General features: G+C 34.7%; 1 protein-coding gene across 2 annotated transcripts in view; it reads left to right on the top strand.

The window, feature by feature from the left end:
- The window catches only part of KaiR1D (Kainate-type ionotropic glutamate receptor subunit 1D), a 28,788-nt gene extending 10,111 nt beyond the window's left edge, over nt 1-18,677 (top strand). The window contains exons 2-15 of one of the 2 annotated variants that reach the window (XM_090409484.1): nt 4,229-4,384; nt 4,496-4,747; nt 5,467-5,645; nt 6,350-6,403; nt 8,077-8,244; nt 8,984-9,136; nt 9,227-9,331; nt 10,691-10,804; nt 11,139-11,330; nt 12,937-13,298; nt 14,380-14,578; nt 14,794-15,019; nt 15,110-15,378; nt 16,777-18,677. In XM_090409484.1, coding sequence (XP_090265610.1) covers nt 4,229-4,384; nt 4,496-4,747; nt 5,467-5,645; nt 6,350-6,403; nt 8,077-8,244; nt 8,984-9,136; nt 9,227-9,331; nt 10,691-10,804; nt 11,139-11,330; nt 12,937-13,298; nt 14,380-14,578; nt 14,794-15,019; nt 15,110-15,378; nt 16,777-16,944 — 2,597 coding nt within the window. In that variant the 3' untranslated portion in view covers nt 16,945-18,677. The remainder of the gene's footprint in view (nt 1-4,228; nt 4,385-4,495; nt 4,748-5,466; nt 5,646-6,349; nt 6,404-8,076; nt 8,245-8,983; nt 9,137-9,226; nt 9,332-10,690; nt 10,805-11,138; nt 11,331-12,936; nt 13,299-14,379; nt 14,579-14,793; nt 15,020-15,109; nt 15,379-16,776) is intronic. The other variant, XM_090409485.1, reaches the window with a different exon arrangement.
- The last annotated feature ends 2,911 nt before the right edge of the window (nt 18,678-21,588 follow it).

Raw genomic sequence — 21,588 nt, 5'->3', positions numbered from 1 at the left:
TTAATACATTTAAATCCGTTTAATTTTGCTACTTTTTTTTAACATATGCTACCAGTTCTTTAGATTTCATTGCTCATAAATTAATTTTTTATGAGAAAAGTGCTTTTTTTCTAATAAAATTTCTAATTTTATTAATTTATTAAATTTTAAAAAATTATTAATTTGTTTCAAATTTTTCTGTTTTGTTATGGTGTGTTTACGACTTTTTCTACTTTTTTTTTTTTAAATTTTATATTATCGTTTGGATTTTTATCCAAACATTTATCCAAACTCCCTTATAATTATATTAATCCCTTAGGGAATAATATAATTTTAAGGCTTAATATCTCCACCGCACCTTCAAGAAACTCTTACATATAACAGATGGTGAATATAAATATTCGATCAGGCAATTTTGAAAATACATTTGCCGAAGATATTATCTATATGCATTATTAGAGAATTACTACAGGGAAATAACTTACTAGAGAATCGCTCAGCAACCAGTATTACCACGATAGGGTATTACTATATTTTTTATTAAATATTTCATAAATATGCGAGATATATTTATATATATTTCGCAGCATGTTTTCTCATCTAAAGAGAACTCCTATAGAGGTTATGTATATTAAACTTGATATAATTTTTCTGAATTATATCAAATAAAATTTTTTTAAAAAAAATTGGACGGATTTTAATGCCCCCCCCCTTTCGCCAAGCAATTCAAATAGTTCAGTTCTGATAGTTTTTTAATTAAATTTTATTGAGAAAATTTCCAAATTAAGAGAAAAATACTACCATTTTCCTGCATGTTATTATTATTATTATTATTATTATTATTACGGGAAATTCCAAGGAGTCCTCAGACTCATCGAGGGAGGCCCTAAACGCCATGTCAAAAACAACTATTCAACATCCACATAGCATTTATCATACTTTGCCTTGGACTTATTCCACTCATTCACCACTCTCCAAGTAAAAAAATGTTCTAACATTTTATAGAAACCCTTCAGTAATTTGAATATTTCAATCACATTACCCCTTTTCCGCCTATCAACCAATTTCTGCAACCCACAAATCTTCAACCTGTTCTCATGAGGTTCATTCCATAGACCTGCTGTCATCTTGGTCACTCGTCTCTGGATCCTCTCCACCTCCTCCCTATCAAGAAGAAACCCTGGCGCCCAGATCTGGGCACAGTAGGCAAGATGGGGTCTCATCAAGGCTCGATACAGAGGAACAATAACTTTCTTATCTCTGCTAGTTAAAGTATTCTTCAGTAACCAAGTGATGAGCTGATTTAGCCACTTTTGCTATGTGCCCCCTAAACTTCAACTCCCTATCCACCAACACACTCAAATCTTTGGCATCGTCAACCTCCTGGAGAACAGTTCCACCAATGTGATAAAGTGCTGCTAATTTTTTCACCCCAAAATGCATAACTTTACACTTTACTACATCAAACTGACATCCATTCTCATTAGCCCAGACTGCCAATCTATCCGAATCATCCTGCAAAATTTTGACATCATGTGCATTCACTATTGCTCTGCCCAACTTTTCATCATCAGCAAACAAATGAACAGTTCCTCTCAGATCCTTTCCTATATCGTTAATGAACAAATTAAACAGCAGTGGTCCAGGAACAGAACCTTGCGGCACACCACTAGTCACAGGTCGTCTTTTGGACTCTACCCCTGAATAAACTACTCTCTTATATCTCTCCATCAACCACCCTCCTATCCATCTCACCAACCCTATATCCATCCCCATATGCTGCAGTTTACCGATTAGAATTCCATGTGGTATCCTGTCAAAGGCCTTAGCAAGGTCCAGCAGTATCACTGTATACCTATTACCCTTATCCAGTTCAGCCCTCACTGTGTTATAAAACGTAAGCAAGTGATCTACCCTTCAAAACCATGCTATCCCCCCATACAGTATCCCATCTTCATCTATCCATTCCTGTATTTTTCTCTTGACTACTTTCTCCAAAACCTTGACAATAACTCTTGATATGCTGATCGGTCGGGAATTTGCAACAGTAGTCTTGGAACCTCCTTTATGCAGTGGAACTATTTTCCCCTCTTTCCACCCCATCCGGGACTAACCCAGACCCGAGACGCAAATTAAACAAAATGGTCAAGGGCACTGACAATTCTTTAGCCGCTTCACGTAAGACCAGAGCGGGTATACCGTCCAATCCCACAGATGTATTCACATTAAGGTTTTGTAATATACTATTCATCTCCATTTCCTTCACCTGAATTCCCGTATAAGCTATTGGTTCCTTCATTCCTACAATATCACCGTCTGGATGATATACTCTTGCAAAGTGCTCGCTCAGTAATTCAACTATATCAACTGATTCAGGTACCTCCCTACCATCGGCATTCCTTAAAATCATTCTGCCATATACATTTTTTCTTTTACTTGCAGCATATCGAAAAAACTGTTTGGGATTCTCTTTAGCTTGCGTGGCTAATTTCATTCCATAATCTGCTATATATATATATATATTTGCGGGTAAAAATTTCTCTTTTTTTCACATCCATTTAGTTATTTCAACACCGCTTGCCGATATTACCGCTAAAACTCTCTCTCGCACTCATCTGGCCAGTCATGCACCACTCTCGCGATCCACGTTCTACGTGGATCGCGAGAATGGTGAATAACAACAGTTCGCAAAACGTGCCGCACGTGATCACGCATTGCTCATTAAATGTAAACTGAAGCAATTAACACTCAAGAGATTTTTTATAACTAACAGAGAACGTTATTTTTTAATTTTAATTATGAACTGATGTAATACTAGAGGCTAAATGAAGTCTGTGACATTAAATTTATGGATTTAACGATTTTTCTTTATTTCATTATGTCAGTATTTTTAGCAGTAAAATACCACGAACATGTTCAGTGGCTAATAACTGAAGTTCTGAAGAGATTGAAAATAAGTGAAATGAATGAAGAAGAAATAAAAGAATGCGAATGTATTAGTCTTTTCAGGTGTCATTAGTAGCAATAATAATAATAATAATAATAATAATAATAATAATAATAATAATAATAATAATAATAATAACCAGAAAGATGAAATTTTCAATTTAAGGTTACGTTGTGTGTGAGAGAGAGAGAGAGAGAGAGAGAGAGGGAGAGTAGAATATTTTTACTGAGTGCTTTCCAAATAAAATGGAAGCAGGTATATATTTTCTATGCAGCTCTTTCTTAAGTCACATTGAATCTAAACTTTCGAACGTTATATAAACATCTTAACCACCGTCCAGGGATTTGAACTGTTTTTCTGCTTTTGCCAGTAGAAGGCGAATGAAACTTCAAAAGTTTTTTCTTCAACTTTAAATTTAAGACTTCTAAATGAGTTGTGCTTTCCCGGAGGCAGATCTTCTGCGTGAATCTTATTTGATTCGCAGCAAAAGCTGATTCAGGAGGATTTAGAGTACACATCTAACAAAAGAAGCTTTTCTATTCGCTAGAGGCGAAGCATTGCATGACAATACTCCTCGCATTTTTTTTTCCCTTTCACTCTCTCTCTTCCTTCTCCTTCTCAACTTTAACATTTGCTTCTTCAACTGTCTCCGAGCGTCAAGGGGAAACGACTAGATGAAAGAAACTTTTCCAGGTCTCTGTCGAGCGCCTCTTATAAGTTGTGTCAAGTCTTCCATGTCGTTTCTTTAGTTATTCTTTTTTTTTTTTTTTTACTTCCGGATTTCAGCGCGTATATATGCGTGGTTGGAAAATTTTCTTCCTTTGACTGCATCGGCGCTGTCATGTATCCTACACAGCTGTTAGTTTTGAGGTTTCGAAGCAAAGCACTCGAGTTCCCTATTGGTTAATCATTTCACCTGTACGTTCCAAACGAAATAAACATGACGTCATTATTGTATTAAACTAAAGGAGTGGTTGTCATGGTAACTATACGTAAAAAAAACAATTCACCAATGAAATATATTTATTTGTTGTTTCCAGTTAGAATATGCTATGAAAAATAAATTATTTATTTATTAGTACAGCTAATTACGAAGTAGCTCGAAAAGGTTTTCTAGAATTTTTATTTCACATATTTTATTCTACAATACAGACATACCGACTAAAGAATACCATATTTTAAACAGACATAGTACACTAGAATACGTAATAGAATAATCCATTATTCTACTACTTATAGCAATGGTGAAACAAATCTTAACATGATTCCACATTGGCTTTATTTATTTATTTTTTTTTTCAGGGGGAATGTTTGAAACAGGGGATGACATCTTAGAAATGGCTTTCCGTTATGCAGTAGAGAGAGTGAATGCTGACAATTCTATACTTCCTGGTTCTCGATTATTAGCTCAAGTGGAAAGGTTGGAGAGACACGATAGCTTCCAAGCTTCTAGAAAAGGTAATAACTGAGAATGGATCCTTACTAAATCCAAGCAATAATCTCAATGATGAGTACTTTATTTGATTATAGTTAAAACAAACAAAATCGAAGTCTCTTTCTTTGTTGCAGTATGTGACCTTCTAGGAGAGGGAATGGCAGCCATATTTGGCCCACAGTCTAAAGAAAGCAGCGCAGCAGTACAGTCTACTTGTGGAGTACTAGAAGTCCCTCATATCCAAACTCGATGGGATTACAGAGCCAGACCAGATAATCATTCAGCAAATCTGTATCCCGACCCAACAGCTTTGGGCAAAGCGTACTTGGATTATGTGAAGCAGAGGAATTGGAAAATGTTTGCAATCCTTTACGAAGATAATGATGGTAGGTATTGGAACTACTACTTGAATTCAGACGATGTGTTTAATAAACCAAAACAGTTCATTGTTACCAACAGCTTATTTTTCATCACATAAATTAGTGTAATAAATATGAAATAGGGGGGCGCTTATTTTTCAGAACATAAATTAGTGTAATAAATACGAAATAGAGGGCTTATTTTTCAGCACATAAATTAGTGTAATAAATACGAAATAGAGGGCGCTTATTCTTCAGCACATAAATGAGTGTAATAAATACGAAATAGAGGGCGCTTATTCTTCAACACATAAATTACTGTAATAAATATGAAATAAATTGTTGCAAAACCAGTTAATGTGAATTTTCAAGGTTTAAAAAATATTATAAATTAAGTTTTCTTTAATTTTAATTATATTTTATTATATTTTTAATACAATTCAATTCGCACGTTTTAATTGTAACTATGGGATTGTACGTTGTAATATATTAATGCTTTGAGATGAATTTTAAAAGATAAATTCTTTTACATAATTTCTTTAGATCAGGTTTCTTGAGATGGATAAGATTGTGAATTTAAAAATTAATTTAGGATTGATCTTAAGCGTTTTTAATTCAGATAAAACTTCAGATTCTAATTCTTTTAAGATTACCATAAGAATATATGAGGATTGATATGCATTTTTTTCGAAACTCTTTGGGTTTTTTGAATTTATTTTTATTTATTTTTTTTTTTTAAATTCCAGCACTGATTCGTCTGAAAGAACTGTTAAAAGATCCAATCATAAGACAAAGAAGGGTTCTGGTGAGACAATTCAGTCCGAACTTGGAGTACCGGAAGACACTCAAGGAACTGGGTAGAGGAGGGATTAAGAATTTTGTCTTAGATGTCGCTACTGAGCATGTTCACACCGTGCTGAAACACGTAAGTAGTTTTAACTGGAGTGCCGTAACTCGAAGTTACTTCAAGAATTCAAATCCTATTAGTTAAAAGTATGTAAATGACTCTCTCTCTCTCATTTCATAGATTATTCCTCCTCTTTCTTATCCGATAGATTTCTCTCTTTACTTGATCATTATCCCTTCTTCGTTTCATGTCAGCCTTGTCAGTCAGCGATCTCATTGATCATGCAGTAGTTCGGTTCCTGGCCGCAGTTTTAATGCTTACACAAACATCGACGGAGTTCTCTCTCTCTCTCTCTCTCTCTCTCTCTCTCTCTCTCTATCTGTTCGGAAAGGAGTCTCCTACATCCGGGCATGTTTGTTAAATCTGCGCTCACCAAACGTGATTAATGATTGTAAGAAGCCGATCCTTCGTGTGGCTAACAATTTGCACGCAATCAGCGTTGCCTCTCCTGTTCACAAGTGTGCTGATGGCTTCTGCTTGGTTTCTAGAAACAAATATATTGACGTAAAGCTGTACCGTTATAAGTAGATAGATGCAGACGTATGTAAATCTAATGATTTCATTAGACAGTTACAATAATGTATGCTAATTCATGTCTGTATGAGGCGCGCGCGCATATGATTTCGAATATTCATTCATTTTCAGAGTAAACATGTATAAATGAATAAATGTGTGTGTTTAGATAAGTACCTACTAACTTGGAATATTCTTTGAATATTTAGGCTCAACAAGTGGACATGATGTCGGAATATCACAATTACGTAATTACAACGCTGGTAAGTTTAAGAATGTATTGATTTATGCTTATCATTTATCATATGTGACCATGTGAATAATTGTGTTAATCTCTATTTATCTATCTCTATCTTTATTCTACCTTAAATCCATTTCCCCATCCAGTGTGTTTCCTGTATCTGTCTCTTACTTTCTCTCTAAATCCATATCTTTAAATGAAGGTAAGTTAGCCAGTCTCATACGGAGGTAGAGGGTTTTTCTCCCGGAAACTCGGGTTTTTCGTCCCACAGAACAGGCAAACCTGCCATTAGAAATTTAGCATACATACTGTCCGACCACAGATACGAGAACCTCAGTTGGCTCGGTGCCAAGAAGAATCAATTCACGTTGAAGGGAAGAAAGAAACAAGGCGATGTACGAATTGGTCACCAACACGAGAAATCACGTGCTTTATACGTAAAAATTTCAAACTGTTATACAAGCAAAATAGTTATCACTTTATAAACTATGATATTCATAAAAGAGAAATTAATTTTTTTTATTTGTAATAATAAACAACTCATCCCACAATACGGATTGATTACCCTATTATCGAAATGGATTCTCCTTCTGTTGACATGCGCAGAAGTGTCGAAGGGACTTGTATATGTGGGCGTACAGTAATACACTGGCCTTGTGGCCTGAGTTGCTTCGGCTGTAAATCTAAATAAACCAAACCAAATAATCCATCCCTTTTTCTTTCTCTCTCTCTCTGTCTGTCTTTTTCTCTTAAATGTGTTTCCCTCAGTTCTTTTCCCTTTTCTCCTGTGATAAATTATTTCCATCGCTCTCTCTCGCTCTGTTTTAAATTCTATTTACCTTTCTTTCTCTTGCTCTTATAAATCAACTGTCATCTGCGTTTAATCGCTTCCCGTTATATCACCTCTCCCTCTTTCTCTCTCTCTCTCTCTTCTCAGCATGCCCATTCAAAAATCCAAGTACACGACTGGCTACCTTAAAACTGAACGAACGCATTTTCCAAGTAAAACTGTTTAAATCTTGGAAGGATTTTCTGTTATTGTTTTTAACATTTAATACTTTCTCTTCTGTATAATATTACCATAAATAACCCTTTTGTTGAAAGCCGTTCCCTGTCTCCCCAAAAAAGAAGGAAGAGTGACAAATTGTGTTGTCTATAAGGGCCATTTGTCAAGAGAACCACTTCCGTAAGTTTTGATGTTTAAAACATGATTTGCTTTTACAAATGGAAAATATTAACCCACATCTCATATCTGACACCCATAAATCTTCTTCCACAACTATCCCTGCTCTCTGCTTATTTGAATAGTGAGTGGCAGCTTTTGTCACACTTCAAAATTCCTTACTATCACCAATTGTTCAGAATAAGTTACAATTCCATTTGTTCTTCAATTTCTCTGGCCTATATAGGCTTCATACTTTCGATTTAGGGTTCAATGGATTTAAATATGAGTTTAAAGAATTTTTACAAATTTATATATTTATATAAACTTAAAAAAAATACACCAGCTTTTTAAATAAATAAATAAATAAATAAATATATATATATATATATATATATATATATATATATATATATATATATATATATATATATATATATAATTTTTTAATATAATTATTTCTTAAAATTTTCTGTGCGATGATTATTTAATATTTTAAGCATAATTTCTCTTCTCTCCACATTTTGTCATAGGATCTTCATACAGTAAATCTGGAAGATTTCCAATATGCCGGAACCAACATCTCAGGATTCAGACTGATCGATGATGAAACTCCTGAATTCCAAGATATGATTCTCGATTGGAAATCTCAGCCTGTAACATACGGGAAAAAAACAGATCCTGATTCTCAATTTTCCAAGGTAATTTTACGACTTTAAGGAGGGGATTATATGTTATTTTATTCTTTTTTTTTTAATATCTATATTTAATTACTCAATTATAATGTTAAATAAATAAAAGGGGAAAAGTCGATGTACAATGAATGCGATCTTTGAACTCCGTGTAATATTTCCAACTTATAAATGTCTTTCCTTCCATGCTTCCTTGGTGGATAGAATATAACGGTAGGTGGCGTAGTGTAGCATCCGTAGAGAACATAGTAGAATAAAAATATTCACTGTGCAATATGATAATTCATCTGCGAGATGAATGTGTTTTAGCAATGGCTTGGCTGCTTCATTAAATGTTTCATTTTCTACAGTTTAGCATAGTTTCGTTGCCTTTATTGCATTATTTGCTTTTGTAGAAACAAAATTCCTAACTGCGAATTTAATGCCCGTTTCCTAGATTCCATAAAAGCAGGAAATACCGCATACGAATCATAGCAGAAAGCAACAATATACGTAGTGAACTTCGTAACCTAGCAACGCTGTTGCTAGGTTACGAAAATTGCTTTTTTCCTGGGTTGCGAGACATGAAGTCTCTTTTGTTTAGTTTACAGTATGTGGAATGTTTTTTAATATGCTTGAAACGTGCTAAATGGACCTTCATAGATGCCGATATTTGCATATTTTGTATGCGCAAATGTAGTCTAATAAAAATGGCCGCATTGAATTGAATTTAAAACTGAGAATTTGTGGGCTTGGCTTTTCTTTGCAGACTGAAGTGGCATTGATGTACGATGCGGTACGTGTCTTTGCAACAACCCTAAGCACGATAGACCAGAACCAGAGAATAAGGATCCGATCTTTATCGTGTGATACAGAAACACCATGGCCCTATGGAATATCTATTATTAGCCATCTAAGAGATGTAAGTAGTTAATATGTTAGATTATATATTTTAATGGATTATTTTTTATCATTAGATTTTCTTTTATTGAATGCATGTTACCTTTTTCAGATAACGGTGAAAGGGTTGACTGGAGACATAAAATTTGATGATGACGGCTTCCGTACAGATTTCAAATTAAAAGTGTTAGATTTAACTCACATCGGCCTAAAAGAGGTAACTTTTGGGTTTTTTTTCTAGCTAAGTGATAACTACTTAATTATCGACATAATATCACTTTATATATTAGTCATTTTATATTTTATTTTTAGCGTTAAAATTTAAATTATGCAAAAATGCAGTTTTGTTTAAGACCTCATCATTTATATATCATTTTGTCATTAATATGAAATAATTATCAGACAGCAGTCGTAATTAACAGAAAAATTCATTTGCGAGGTAGTGTATAGTGCGGGGTGGCTATGAGTGGTAAATTAGACTCGAATGGCTTTCCATAATGTGTACTGAGACTTCATGGGGGTTACATATAATAACGAGTTCGATTCTCTAGGTCTAAATAGCAAAGTTTATGGTAAATATGTAAACTCTATGACTGGCCAATTCTTAGGAATACTCGAGTACTATCTTAGCCGGAAGATTATGTTGAAAATATTACTTCGGAATGGAAATTATGGAATATTTGAGTTTTCTTAGTTTTGGAACTTGGTTTGAGCGCCAAATAACTGTTAATTTCCAACCAGTCTCCACCGTAGCGAGTAATGGAATATAATTCATCAATGTCAAAGGTTAATTGACGGGTGAACGACGAAGAGAACAACCATCTTCTTTAAATTAAGATGTAAGATTTACCTGTAATTACTTACTTCCCGTCTTTCACAATACGGAAGCAAGTTTGCATCCCACATGCTGTTTTCCCTGATATTTTGAGAAAACTTTGGACATACTCGAGCTTCAGTCTGGAGAGATGCAACACGCGAAATATAGTTTGAGACAGATTTGACTTTTACCAATAACGTAAAATTCCTACAAACTAAGATAAGCTGGTAAAGATAAATTCTCTTTTCCTTGATTTATAATTTTCAATTTTTGTAGTTCGTATGCTTTTTAATATAATAATAATCATAATTTTTAAAAAAATAACCTTGTCTGCGACTAATAGCAAACAAGGATGTGTCCATTCTGGGAATCTCTATCTGTCTATCTATCTATCTGATTATATATTGCATATATACTGTGCTGTTCAAATATTGGAACATCTCGACTGAAGCGCGACAGGGTGATTGAATTCAACTCCCATCTAAAGACATTCACAAACATCCACGCCCACTGGAATTCTATCCCGTTGCCTGCTGGTTGTAGCGTTGCACGCTAACTACGTGGCCAACCAGGCCGTCTTTCTCAGGTGTTCCAGGACTTTTGCCAACGCAGTATAATTATCAATATGAACTATATTTCAAATGACAAATAATCCTAATTGTTCTTATTTTAATTTAACTTTTTTTTTTTTTATTATTGTACTCGTATCGTTGTTATCCGTAAGTAAATGAATGTGTATTTTATTTTTTTACATAAAAGACTGGCGAATGGAATATCAACACTGGTTTTCAACTGACTGGAAATTTGACTCGAGTATACGAAGAATATACGCAAAGTTTGAGAAATAAGACTTTGATCATTACAACAATACTGGTAAGTCTTTTCTGCAGTGTACACTCGCATCGCGTTTGTTTGTGATGATAATATGGCCCACATAATCGTACTTATTGAAGAATTATAGAAGTCAAGATTATATCAATTGTTAGTTTAAGGGAATGCTGACGTAACTTTAAGAAAGTTATTTAGTCCGCTACGTAATTATTTAAACTTTTTTTTGTTGTTGTTGTTGTTGTTAATTGATGGTTTTAAAATGTTTTCCAGCATGCTTGCTTGTTAAAATAAATTCGCGTGGCCTTCAAATAATTTTGTTCCACAGTTGAAACATTTGCTCAAGTACACTAAAGTATAGTTCTGGTGACTTTTTTAGAATAAGCCATACATGACCCGAAAGAACAAGAAAATTCCCGGAGAATACGAAGGATACTGCGTTGACTTGATGGAAGAGATCGCTAAAATATGGGGCTTCAAGTATAAGATTAAGGAAGTGGATGATAACAGCTATGGAAGAAGAAATGACATGGGGGAGTGGAATGGGATGATCCGTGAGTTGATAGATGGCGTAAGTATCGCTTCTTTTTTTTATTTTTATTTTTTTTTATTAACGCTTCGTTGGCCTGTTGCATTGTATAACGAACTATACAAGATTTCACGCCCGATAAAATTGCTTCTAAACAGAATCAACGAACACTTTCCCAGCCATTGCTTCAGTATCATTTGATTATCACGAATGGTAAACAGCGAACAGTTCCCGGATGAAGCCCCGATATGGCGTTCGCGTTAAATGACGTGTGAAATGTGCATGCTCTGCTGGTTGTGTTGTTAGCAAACATGTAACCGGGCTTGACGCCCAATCGGTGACTTGTTTCCGATGTATTGTACGAAACCGTAGATGTCAGCTAAAACTGAAGGACGATCTCCAGTAGTGTACGTTAATGATGTGTGGACTCAAGAACTTTCACGTTTCCAACTGCTGAAATGACTTCACTAATGTCATAAAATGATGCCGATATAATTAACTGTTTACATAATCGAGCAGAAAGGAGTAGATGGCGCTGGTGTGTAGCGCAAACCTTTATTATGAATAATGGAAGCCACGTTCTTAGTTACTTTTATTGCTAAGGCAGACGAAAGCGTCAAGATCGTGACAAATTATGAATAAAAAAATTAATTAAATAAATAATGAATGCTTGTTTTTTTTATTTTCATTTAAGCATTTATTTATTTGTATTTACAATTATTATATGAATATAATGACAAATATTACCGCGATATGAGTTTTTTTAAGTAAAAATAATACTTTTACTTGAATAATAATGTGGCTTAAAATTATGTTGTTTTGAATTGTAAATATAATAATCAATTTATTCTTCTAATATTATAAAATGATAAAAATAATAAACATAACTTTAATTTCAGTAACCTGATTTTAATTAAACTGAAATGAAATATTTTAAAACTATTGTAAAATTTAATTAAAATAATAACGAAAGTATATTTCTGCAAAGGAAGCAATATTTCTAATAGTGTTGTGAATAATTGGTCTTCTTACTCCATGAAGATACCCGTATGATGATGGTAATCGACTTCAGTTATAGTCGCCAACTAGAGGAGCTTTTTTCAGACAGTTCCATAATTAATCCATGTATGTCACAACGAGCAGGATTTTTATCCTTCCGAAACTGAGGTTTTTAACCGCCCAAAATGAAGAAAATTGATCGTAGAACTCGTACTATTACAGACAGTAATATATAGCGTTATGGTTAGAGACCACGAGATGGAGGTAGTCTTCTTCCGTACTGTCCTCCCTGGATACAGATGAAAATCATTCATAGTCTTATGCCAACTATCTGTGACCGTGTAGGACGTACAATGGTCTTGACAAAAGTTAATTAGGACTGAACCTGCTCACATATACTTGGAAATAAAACGCGTTACAATATTCCTTTTATTTATACAGCACTACCATTCAGTAAAGGTGACATTCATGTGCATATAGCCATAGAAATGGCATTTGTTTCTGTAGCACTAATCCTGTGTTTAAATAAAGTATAACATTAACATCTTCTTGCATGTATGAACTTTTCATAGTCGGAATTTTATATTATAAAAGATTACTTTGGAAGGCTGGGTGACATCTTCTGATATATTATCCTGAATTTTTTTAGAAAGCTGACATTGTCATAGCAGATCTCACAATCACCTACGAGAGAGAAGAGGCTGTGGACTTCACCATGCCATTTATGAATTTAGGGATAGCAATATTATTCAAAAAACCAACGAAAAAGGTGCCAAAACTTTTCTCCTTCTTATCTCCGTTGTCAGTAGAAGTGTGGCTGTATATGGCCACAGCCTTCCTTGGGGTGAGTCTCTTTCTTTTTATCGTAGCCCGCTTTAGTCCGTACGAATGGGTGAACCCTCACCCTTGCGATACGGAACCAGAGGAGCTTGAAAATCAATTCACCCTTTTGAACACTTTGTGGTTCACCATCGGTTGCCTCATGTGTCAAGGCTGTGACATTACACCAAGGTAAGCAATTCAGTCAAGTTGCATTTTTATTCTAAAAATAATATTTAATTTAAAATTTTCCAAGAATCTTAAAAGTTGCAAATGTTTTTGTTATTAATGATTAGGGAACCAACACTTTTTTCCCATTTGATGTTACTGCAATAAAGCAGTTTCCTCAGGCCGGCCGCTAGTGAGTACACGAGATTGAACGCGATGGTAACGTATCTGAAGGCTTACCGATCAGCTGGCGATGGGTAAGCCTTCTTCACTAACTTCGTGCAGTTGAAGCGTTAGTAACCATTCCATTTGAACGATGGTTACTACTGCTTTTCTGTGATATTCTTCCGTGGTCCCAGTGGCATAGTCAGAGCTTTTTCCGCCTAGGGCGATCCCTGAGTTTGCCGCCCCTCTCAATGCACGCCAAAAATACTACAAAAAGTCAAAACGACGTATAGGAAATTAAAACACTATGTTTGTTTTTGAAGTAAAACTTTAATAATTATCAACATTCTAAAATGTTCTTTTTTTTTTGCTTTTCTGTTAGCAAAATCGTCGATGACATTGGCGTCTATTTCATAGTAATGTAGGTAATTCTTAATCAATTTTATTTGGAAAGACTCCTCTCACAACTAGCAACACTTATAGCAATTGTGAGGAAAATTCACAGTAGTATTACAATATTTGGAACCGAGTTCTCGAGACTGTATTTTAGAATTAACTACAAAAGTTCAAAAAGGTTCAAAGTGCCGCCCGGAGAGGACCCCCCCCCCCCCCAGCTACGCCACTGCTTGGACGTCTCATATGTGGGATGAATGTAGGAAAAATAATGAATGGATTTTTAATCGAAGGCAACTTAACGTTTTAAACTGGGACAGCAAGGTTTATCATCCTCAAAATAAATTAACCATTTACAAGAACACACGCGACATACTGGCAGCATATTTCTAATTCCTCGTATCTCTGCCTCAATTCCAAACACTATAATGTTCTTTCGCTTCATCCTCAAGTATATCTTGTTGAATTTCATATACTTGCATGACTGTGTGCAATGATTACGAAATGTAAAACAGTTAAATATTGTTTATTTTTCAATCACTTGCAGGGCCATTTCTACTAGAATGATAGCAGGCATGTGGTGGTTTTTCACCCTCATCATGGTCTCATCGTACACAGCTAACTTAGCTGCTTTCTTGACTGTAGAAAGATTGGCATCGCCTATCGAAGGAGCCGAAGATTTGGCCAAACAGACGCGCATACCATATGGCTGCGTGGAATCAGGATCCACAGAATCCTTTTTCCGAGTAAGTATATATAATTCGATATTTTAAACGCCGTTTTGTATCCTTCCGAAAGAGGGAGCCTTTCGAATTATAATAAAATGTAAAGTAATCGTGAATGTAATTCATCTCTATTAGTTTCCGATTTTAACGATAGATGGCGATGATGCAGATGGATTTGGAACTAGCTGTTTCGCATATTTGTTCTAAATATTAAAATAATTTATATATTTATACAGGAATCTGAATTTCCTACTTACAAACGTATGTGGTCGTTTATGGAATCCACAAGACCCAGCGTATTTACAGATACCAATGCCAAAGGGGTGGAACGGGTAAAGAAAGGAAACTATGCCTTTCTGATGGAATCTACCACCATCGAATACATCATAGAGAGAAACTGTGAGCTTACTCAAGTGGGTGGGATGTTGGATTCAAAAGGATACGGAATAGCAACCCCGCAAGGTAGGCAGATACCACAGTAAGCATACATCTTTCGGACAACTTACCGGTGTACTAAATTTTTCAATCAAACTTTTTTTTTTTTTTTTGTAGGCTCCCCGTATCGTGGGCATCTCTCCAGCGCCATTTTGAAGCTACAAGAAGGAGGGGTGTTACACATCCTTAAAGAGCGCTGGTGGAAACAGAAAGGGGTTGGTAAATGTGCCAAAGAAGAAGCGTCAATGTCCAGTTCAGCGAGTGAGTTGGGATTAGCGAATGTTGGTGGAGTTTTCCTGGTTCTATTCTGTGGTGTGACCATGGCTTGCTTCATCGTCATATTCGAGTTCATCTGGAAGTCCCGAAAAATCCCCAGTGGAGAAAGGGTACGTGGATACAATTAATGAAGTTAAAAAATATCATTTGGGCGTGTGTATTTTATATAAACTTCAACTAATAATTCTTATTATTATTGTTGATAGTTAATGTAATTATAAAGTAACTATAGTTAAAAACAAGGGTTTTTAACTATAGTTAAAAACTTAATAATAGCTTAAAGATATATTGACCTAAAGGCATCGATCTACAGTGATTTCAAACAATAAAGGTTTATTTACCTTAAAACTCGTGTTTATAATCGATTGAAAAGAAATTGGCACTCACATCAGGCTTCACTATTATGTCTTCAACCCTTTGACACCAAGTTTTGGGCACAGAGTATGACTTGTATATTCATCCCATCGCCATTGCAAGTGTATTTTAAACAAATTAGTTTTATTTGCTTTAAGTATCTTGTAATAGGAATGGTTGTTGGAATAAGTTAAGGAACTAAAATTGGATTTAGATAAATAAAACAATTGCATTAGTTTATATTAGCCTCATTTCAAAGATAATTTTAAAAAATATACACTCGGGACAGACACATTATGATTACCTGTCTAGTAGCGTGTTTAACCTCTTGGTTGAGATAACCCCTTGCACCCTTGTTAACATTGACTCCACCAAAGGCGTCCTAAGGTATTATGGACCAACCAGACAGAATAACGCCTGGAGGTCAGTGACCAAGCGAGGCACGGGCGTCGACCAGCTTTCTCAATAAGCTCCATCATATGACTTCTTCCTGCTAGCTTATGCTCATCAGATCTTTTATCAATGCTGAAGCAATAATGGTACGTCCCACCTGATCCCACAAATGGGATCAGGCGGGATTCAAATCAGGAGAATTAAATTTGGCTTTTTCGCAATTACTAATTCACACTGGAGGTTGTCTTTTTGGAAGAGTACGGTTCCATCGGCCGCATTGTCCCCATGTAGGGCAATATCTGGTCCGAAACAGCTACGTAAGAGTTAGCCGTCAAGATGTATTCAAGGGGATGAGAGAACAACCTCCATACCAGGATACCACCATCGTGCAGTCTGATTGGCCGGAAACAGGCTGGGTTGTCATTCTCCTAAACTTTTGGCTCATCAGTGTATATAGAAATTATTATTTATATTTGAATTAATCAAATGAGGTGTAGTTATTTTAAGTACTTTTTATATACGACTCCACTACTGTTTCTCGACTTTAATTACTGATTAAAATAATTTCAAGTTGGTCTGGTTAACCTGATCGATAAAATAAATCTTAAAGCGTTTCATTATTATTTTGAAGAAAATGTATTTTTAGTTGGCAAGTTTGCCTCCCGACTCAACATTCTTTTGCGCTTTATGCCATAACCAACAGCCTTTTTTTTTTTTTTAAACTACTTCCACGTAATTGACTTTGTTAATTTTTTCTTTAGGAACCTCTGTGTACGTCTTTGTGTCGAGAGTTCCGATTCGCTATCATGTGCGGAGGATCGACGAAGCCTTTGAAAAAAGATGACGATGATCGCCAGCCAGAGAACGGTCTCCCTTTTATGCCGTTAACCGGATTTAACACAGACAGTTCCAAGGAAACTTTTTCTTGACAGGAGCATGGAGAATTGATGCTAGAACCTCTCAAAGATGATGGTGTTAGCTACTACAGATATGAAAGAGATGACGTGTCAGACATTTAGAAAATCCCAGTTTAAACTTTTCCCCCATATCTCCTCTCCCAAGCATTCATTAAACAAACAAAATGAACCAAAAAAAAAAAAAAAAAGCATTGCTTTCTTGAAGAACAAGATAGGACCTTCTTTTGGTCTTCGCCAAGACCGATTGTACAAAAAACGCCCCAGTCCTTTTTTTTTTTTTTGCTAATTGTGCTGAAGCTTCAAAGATACAAGCTGGACATTGTAAGGAAGCCATTGGCCATCTACGAGCAATGACTTTGAAGAGTGTGTTTGTGTGTGTGTGTGTGTGTGTGTTCGTGTTCTTTTTTTCAATGGAACATTGCTGAACAGTATCATCAAGAGACCACTTGTATAGAATTCATATCGTAACTCATATAGCCCAATTTTTCTTTACAATTTTTTAGCAGCTGTAAAAGGAGAAAAAGGCTATTTTAGGCTTAGCAACAAAGCAATATCTTTAACATTAATTGCTTTATTTTAACGAATAATTTCCTTTCTCTCACTCTCTCTTTCTCTCTAGTATTGCATCCAGAATTAAACGCTTCAATTCCCATCTTCCTCCCCATTCTCCATTAAAAAAAACCGCATCCCCCCCTTTAAGTCATAAAAAAAAAACATTAAAAATGTATTATAATCAAAGTTCCAACTTTCCAAGTTGAAAAGTTGCGCATGCGCGAACTTTCATCTTCGAATTTCAGCTAGCTACTTAGCTTAGTCAATTCAAGTAGCAATAAAATTCAAGGTAAATATCGTACGAATAGAGTCAACTATGTAAATCATGAATAATATCTTAAAAGAAAAATCCATTTAATTCATTTTACATTTTAAAATAGATCTTAAAAAAAATCTCAATCTAACCATAAAATTATTTCTTGTAAATACTGAACACATAGTTTGACATGGCCTACGATCAATTTCGGCATGTGGCGTCTCGTCAGACAGGTATATACAGATACATCTATACGTGTCTATAAATATAAATATCGAACTGTATAGCAAGTCCACGAATATAAATCTATTATTCATTTTACAATAATAAGTTTACATTTGTGTTTGTACTACTTGATTTTCGGGTATATTTATTAACACTGAGATTACTAAGATAAGCTCTTGACATGTACGGTTAAACCTATAACTATAAAATATTTAGAAAATTTAAACTTAACTAGAATTTTTAACCTAACAGTTACAGTTTTCAAAGCGAAGCGATGCCCACGTTTCTGTTCTCTTTGCCAGCTCATGATCCGCAGTATTGTGTTCCATATTATTATGTTTCGTATGTTACTTTAATCTCTGCGTGGGATTGTATGAAGTTCGGGAAAAAAAATAGCCTGCCTTTCTGACGAGACTTCTCCGAAATCGACCGCAGGCTAATTTTTTATTATCGGCTGTTATTCTCTGGTCATTAGCTGGCAAGGCATCGAAAACTTGGGCACAAACTTTGCTTTGAAATAAAATAAAATATCGTAAAAAATATATATATGATAAACGCAGTTTCTTTTGCTTCTATCAGATTCCAAAAACTTACTTTTCTGTAATTAGACTACTATTTGCTCTCAGATATCTTCGATCATTACTCACAAAAATAATACTGAGGATAAAATGAAAAAGTCATTGTTAGTTGAATAAAGATATTATATTTCTAGTGTCTCTGTGTTTGTTTTTATGGCTCTGTGTGTTTAATTAAATGGAAAGGAATTTTTTCATTCACTTAGCGAATCATGCATAATTAGCCTGCAAGACATGAGTAGGCTAGCTAATCAATCAGTCTGCAAGCCGATCGGTTTTGGTGGCTAACCGATCGATTAGCCTGCAAGACATGGAATAGGCTAACTGATCGGTTAGCCTGCAAGACATGGAATAGGCTAACTGATCGGTTAGCCTGGAATACGTGAATAGCTTAACCAATAGATTGGCCTGCTACACATGTCATGTAGGCTAATTGATTAGCTTGCAAGACGTGTGAACTAATTACTTGGTCTGCAAACTATGCACAGGCTAACTGAACGCATCGGTTAGCCTGCAAAACAAAAAGTAGACTAACTGATCGTGTAGTCTGCAAGACGTCAATAAGCTAATTAAATAACCTTCAATGCATGAGTATCCTAACTAATAAATTAACCTGCAAGGCAGGAGTAGGCTAACTAATCGTTCAATCTGCAAGCTAAGCTTAGGCTAACTGATCGGTAAGCCTGCACGATCAGTTTTCAGGTTAAGAGACCAGACTTCGTAGTAGGCTACCCGATCAGTTAGCCTACGAATGGGCTAAACTTGTTGGTTAGCCTGTAAGACGTCGTGAATAGGTTGAATAATCGATTAGCCTGCAAGACGAGAATAGGTAACTAATCACGTAGCCTGCAACGCATGCATAGATTAATGCATGCTGCACCTTTTACACTAATTGTGTCTGAAAATGTCTTACCCATATACGGAAGTTCATTGATTGCTTAACACACGTAAAGAGTTGGGATATGGCTGATCACCCTCGATAAATATACTGAACGATTTCTTATTCAGGAAGAAATTTTGATCCTTCCCAGACGTTAATTGATCTATATAAAAGTTCAGAAATGATACTATTCAAGAGTTTTCAACTAAAATTTTTTCTTAAACATCGAAAATCTACTGTGAATTTAAATTTAAATAATCATTTTTGTTATAAATAATCTTTTATCAAATTTGGCAAATATTTCACGCCACATTTTAAAAATAAAAGATCATTTTTTTTTTATCAAATTGCAATTTGTGTACAAACTATTCCTAGACGCTTTCTAGGCGGTTCTTGAATTAGTCGATCTTGGAAACAGGATCCCTACCCCCCCCCCCCCACACCGGAAAAAGCTGATTTTTAACTCCGCATCTTACAAAAATCGACCGTTCAATTCCCACTATTCGCACATTACCAGTTGGGATTAGGAACATGAGATGGCACCAATTGTCTGCAATACTCTAATCGCACGTAACGTTACAAATCATAGACTTAAAGATAAGCTCCAAGTCCCTTTCAGGGAGACAACAACGCCACAAGATGGATTTCTTCGTATTTATTTATTTTTAAAAATAATAAAATGCACTTTCCGAATTATTTTCGATGAAGAATTGTTTTATAATGTTCATGGTTTTTTCGTAGTTTTACTATGCAGCTACTTTTATATCTAATTTAGTTGTTGTTTTTTTATAGCACGATTTATCTGTATAAAGAAAATTTTCTATTCTTATTTTTGTATTCATTTATCTTCCCTTTATTGGTCTGTTTCAAAACTTTTGAATTGAGTTTTCTTGCAGCATACCCAGGTGCTTTGCCATACTCCAGAGACTCGTATATCTTTTTCAGAGCTCTCTTGTTTTCAAACAGAATTGAGCTTTAAATATACAAATAAAGGGAAAACCTGCTACCTCTAGATCGTTTTTTACGGTTTCAACTGTCACTCAGTCTTTAATTCTAATAAAACAGTGCGGCTTTGCGTCCATCAATCTATAATTAAATTAATTGTATCAATTGGATTCAGTGAACAAAACTGGCTTCTTTTAAATTCAGTTTTATCTTTAGCTGTCATTTTAATCATAATGCCAATTTTTCGCTTCAAAACTTAATACGAGTTTATAACCGTTGTTGCATATTTTATTTTTCCCATTTTTTCGTGCTGGTAATTCGATAAAAATTGTATATTCATTCTTAAGTATGAAAAGTTGTCTTTTGCTAACTACCCCCACGCCTTAATAATATGAAACTGTCAAGTTTTCCGAAGAGTATGAAAAATAAATTGGAATGATATTAAATGGGAGATAAATTAAAAATCTTGTGGCAAATAATAAAAAGAGTCACCATCGAACGTCTTACTCTCGAAGAAATTGTCTTAACAATAATTATTACTAACAGTTTCTTTATAAGAACAAATTAATAAAAAAGAATGCTTTTGTTTTTATTTTTATTGAATTTATTTTCAAATGAATGTGTTTCGTTTTGGCTTGATATTTTTTCCCCCGATATGTTTTTGACTCTTTTAATATCTAACGAAAAATATCTACTTCATTCTGAATTAGTTTTTGTTTTTATGAATTTTTAAATATTTTTCTCATCAAATAAATGTTTACATTCAAATATTTTTTTTTTTATTCTGTACAAACTATGCAGAAATAAAGACGATTTCAATCTTTCCACACCAGTGCGCAAACCCGAGCAATCTAATAGAAATGTTCATTTCGTAGATTCACGCGCTGCACGCTTTATAATAATAAAAAAAAAGTTCTGCTCGTGAATAGTCAATGCTTTTTTGCACATGCGCAAAAACCCCGAAAATGATAAATAATGCATCTAAATGTAGAATTCCAACTTAATCATATTTACAATTGCTTGACGAATTCGGTCTATTTTAATGTCAATTTTAATATCAATTTCTCTGCTTGCGTAAAAAAATATAATTCGTAAATCAAATAAAATTAAAATAAATAGCAAATTTCACTTATATTTCCTCGCTCAAAGCATAAACTTATCAGCGAAAACATTCTGAAATAAGTCTCGAACAAGCAGTTTTTCATATTTTTAATATATTACAT

This window comes from Typopeltis vanoorti, chromosome 19 (assembly GCF_054136105.1).
Source record: "Typopeltis vanoorti isolate ZY-2024b chromosome 19, IOZ_Tvanoo_1.0, whole genome shotgun sequence".
Lineage (NCBI taxonomy): Eukaryota > Metazoa > Arthropoda > Arachnida > Uropygi > Thelyphonidae > Typopeltis > Typopeltis vanoorti.
This window is presented reverse-complemented; position numbering and strand designations above follow the sequence as displayed.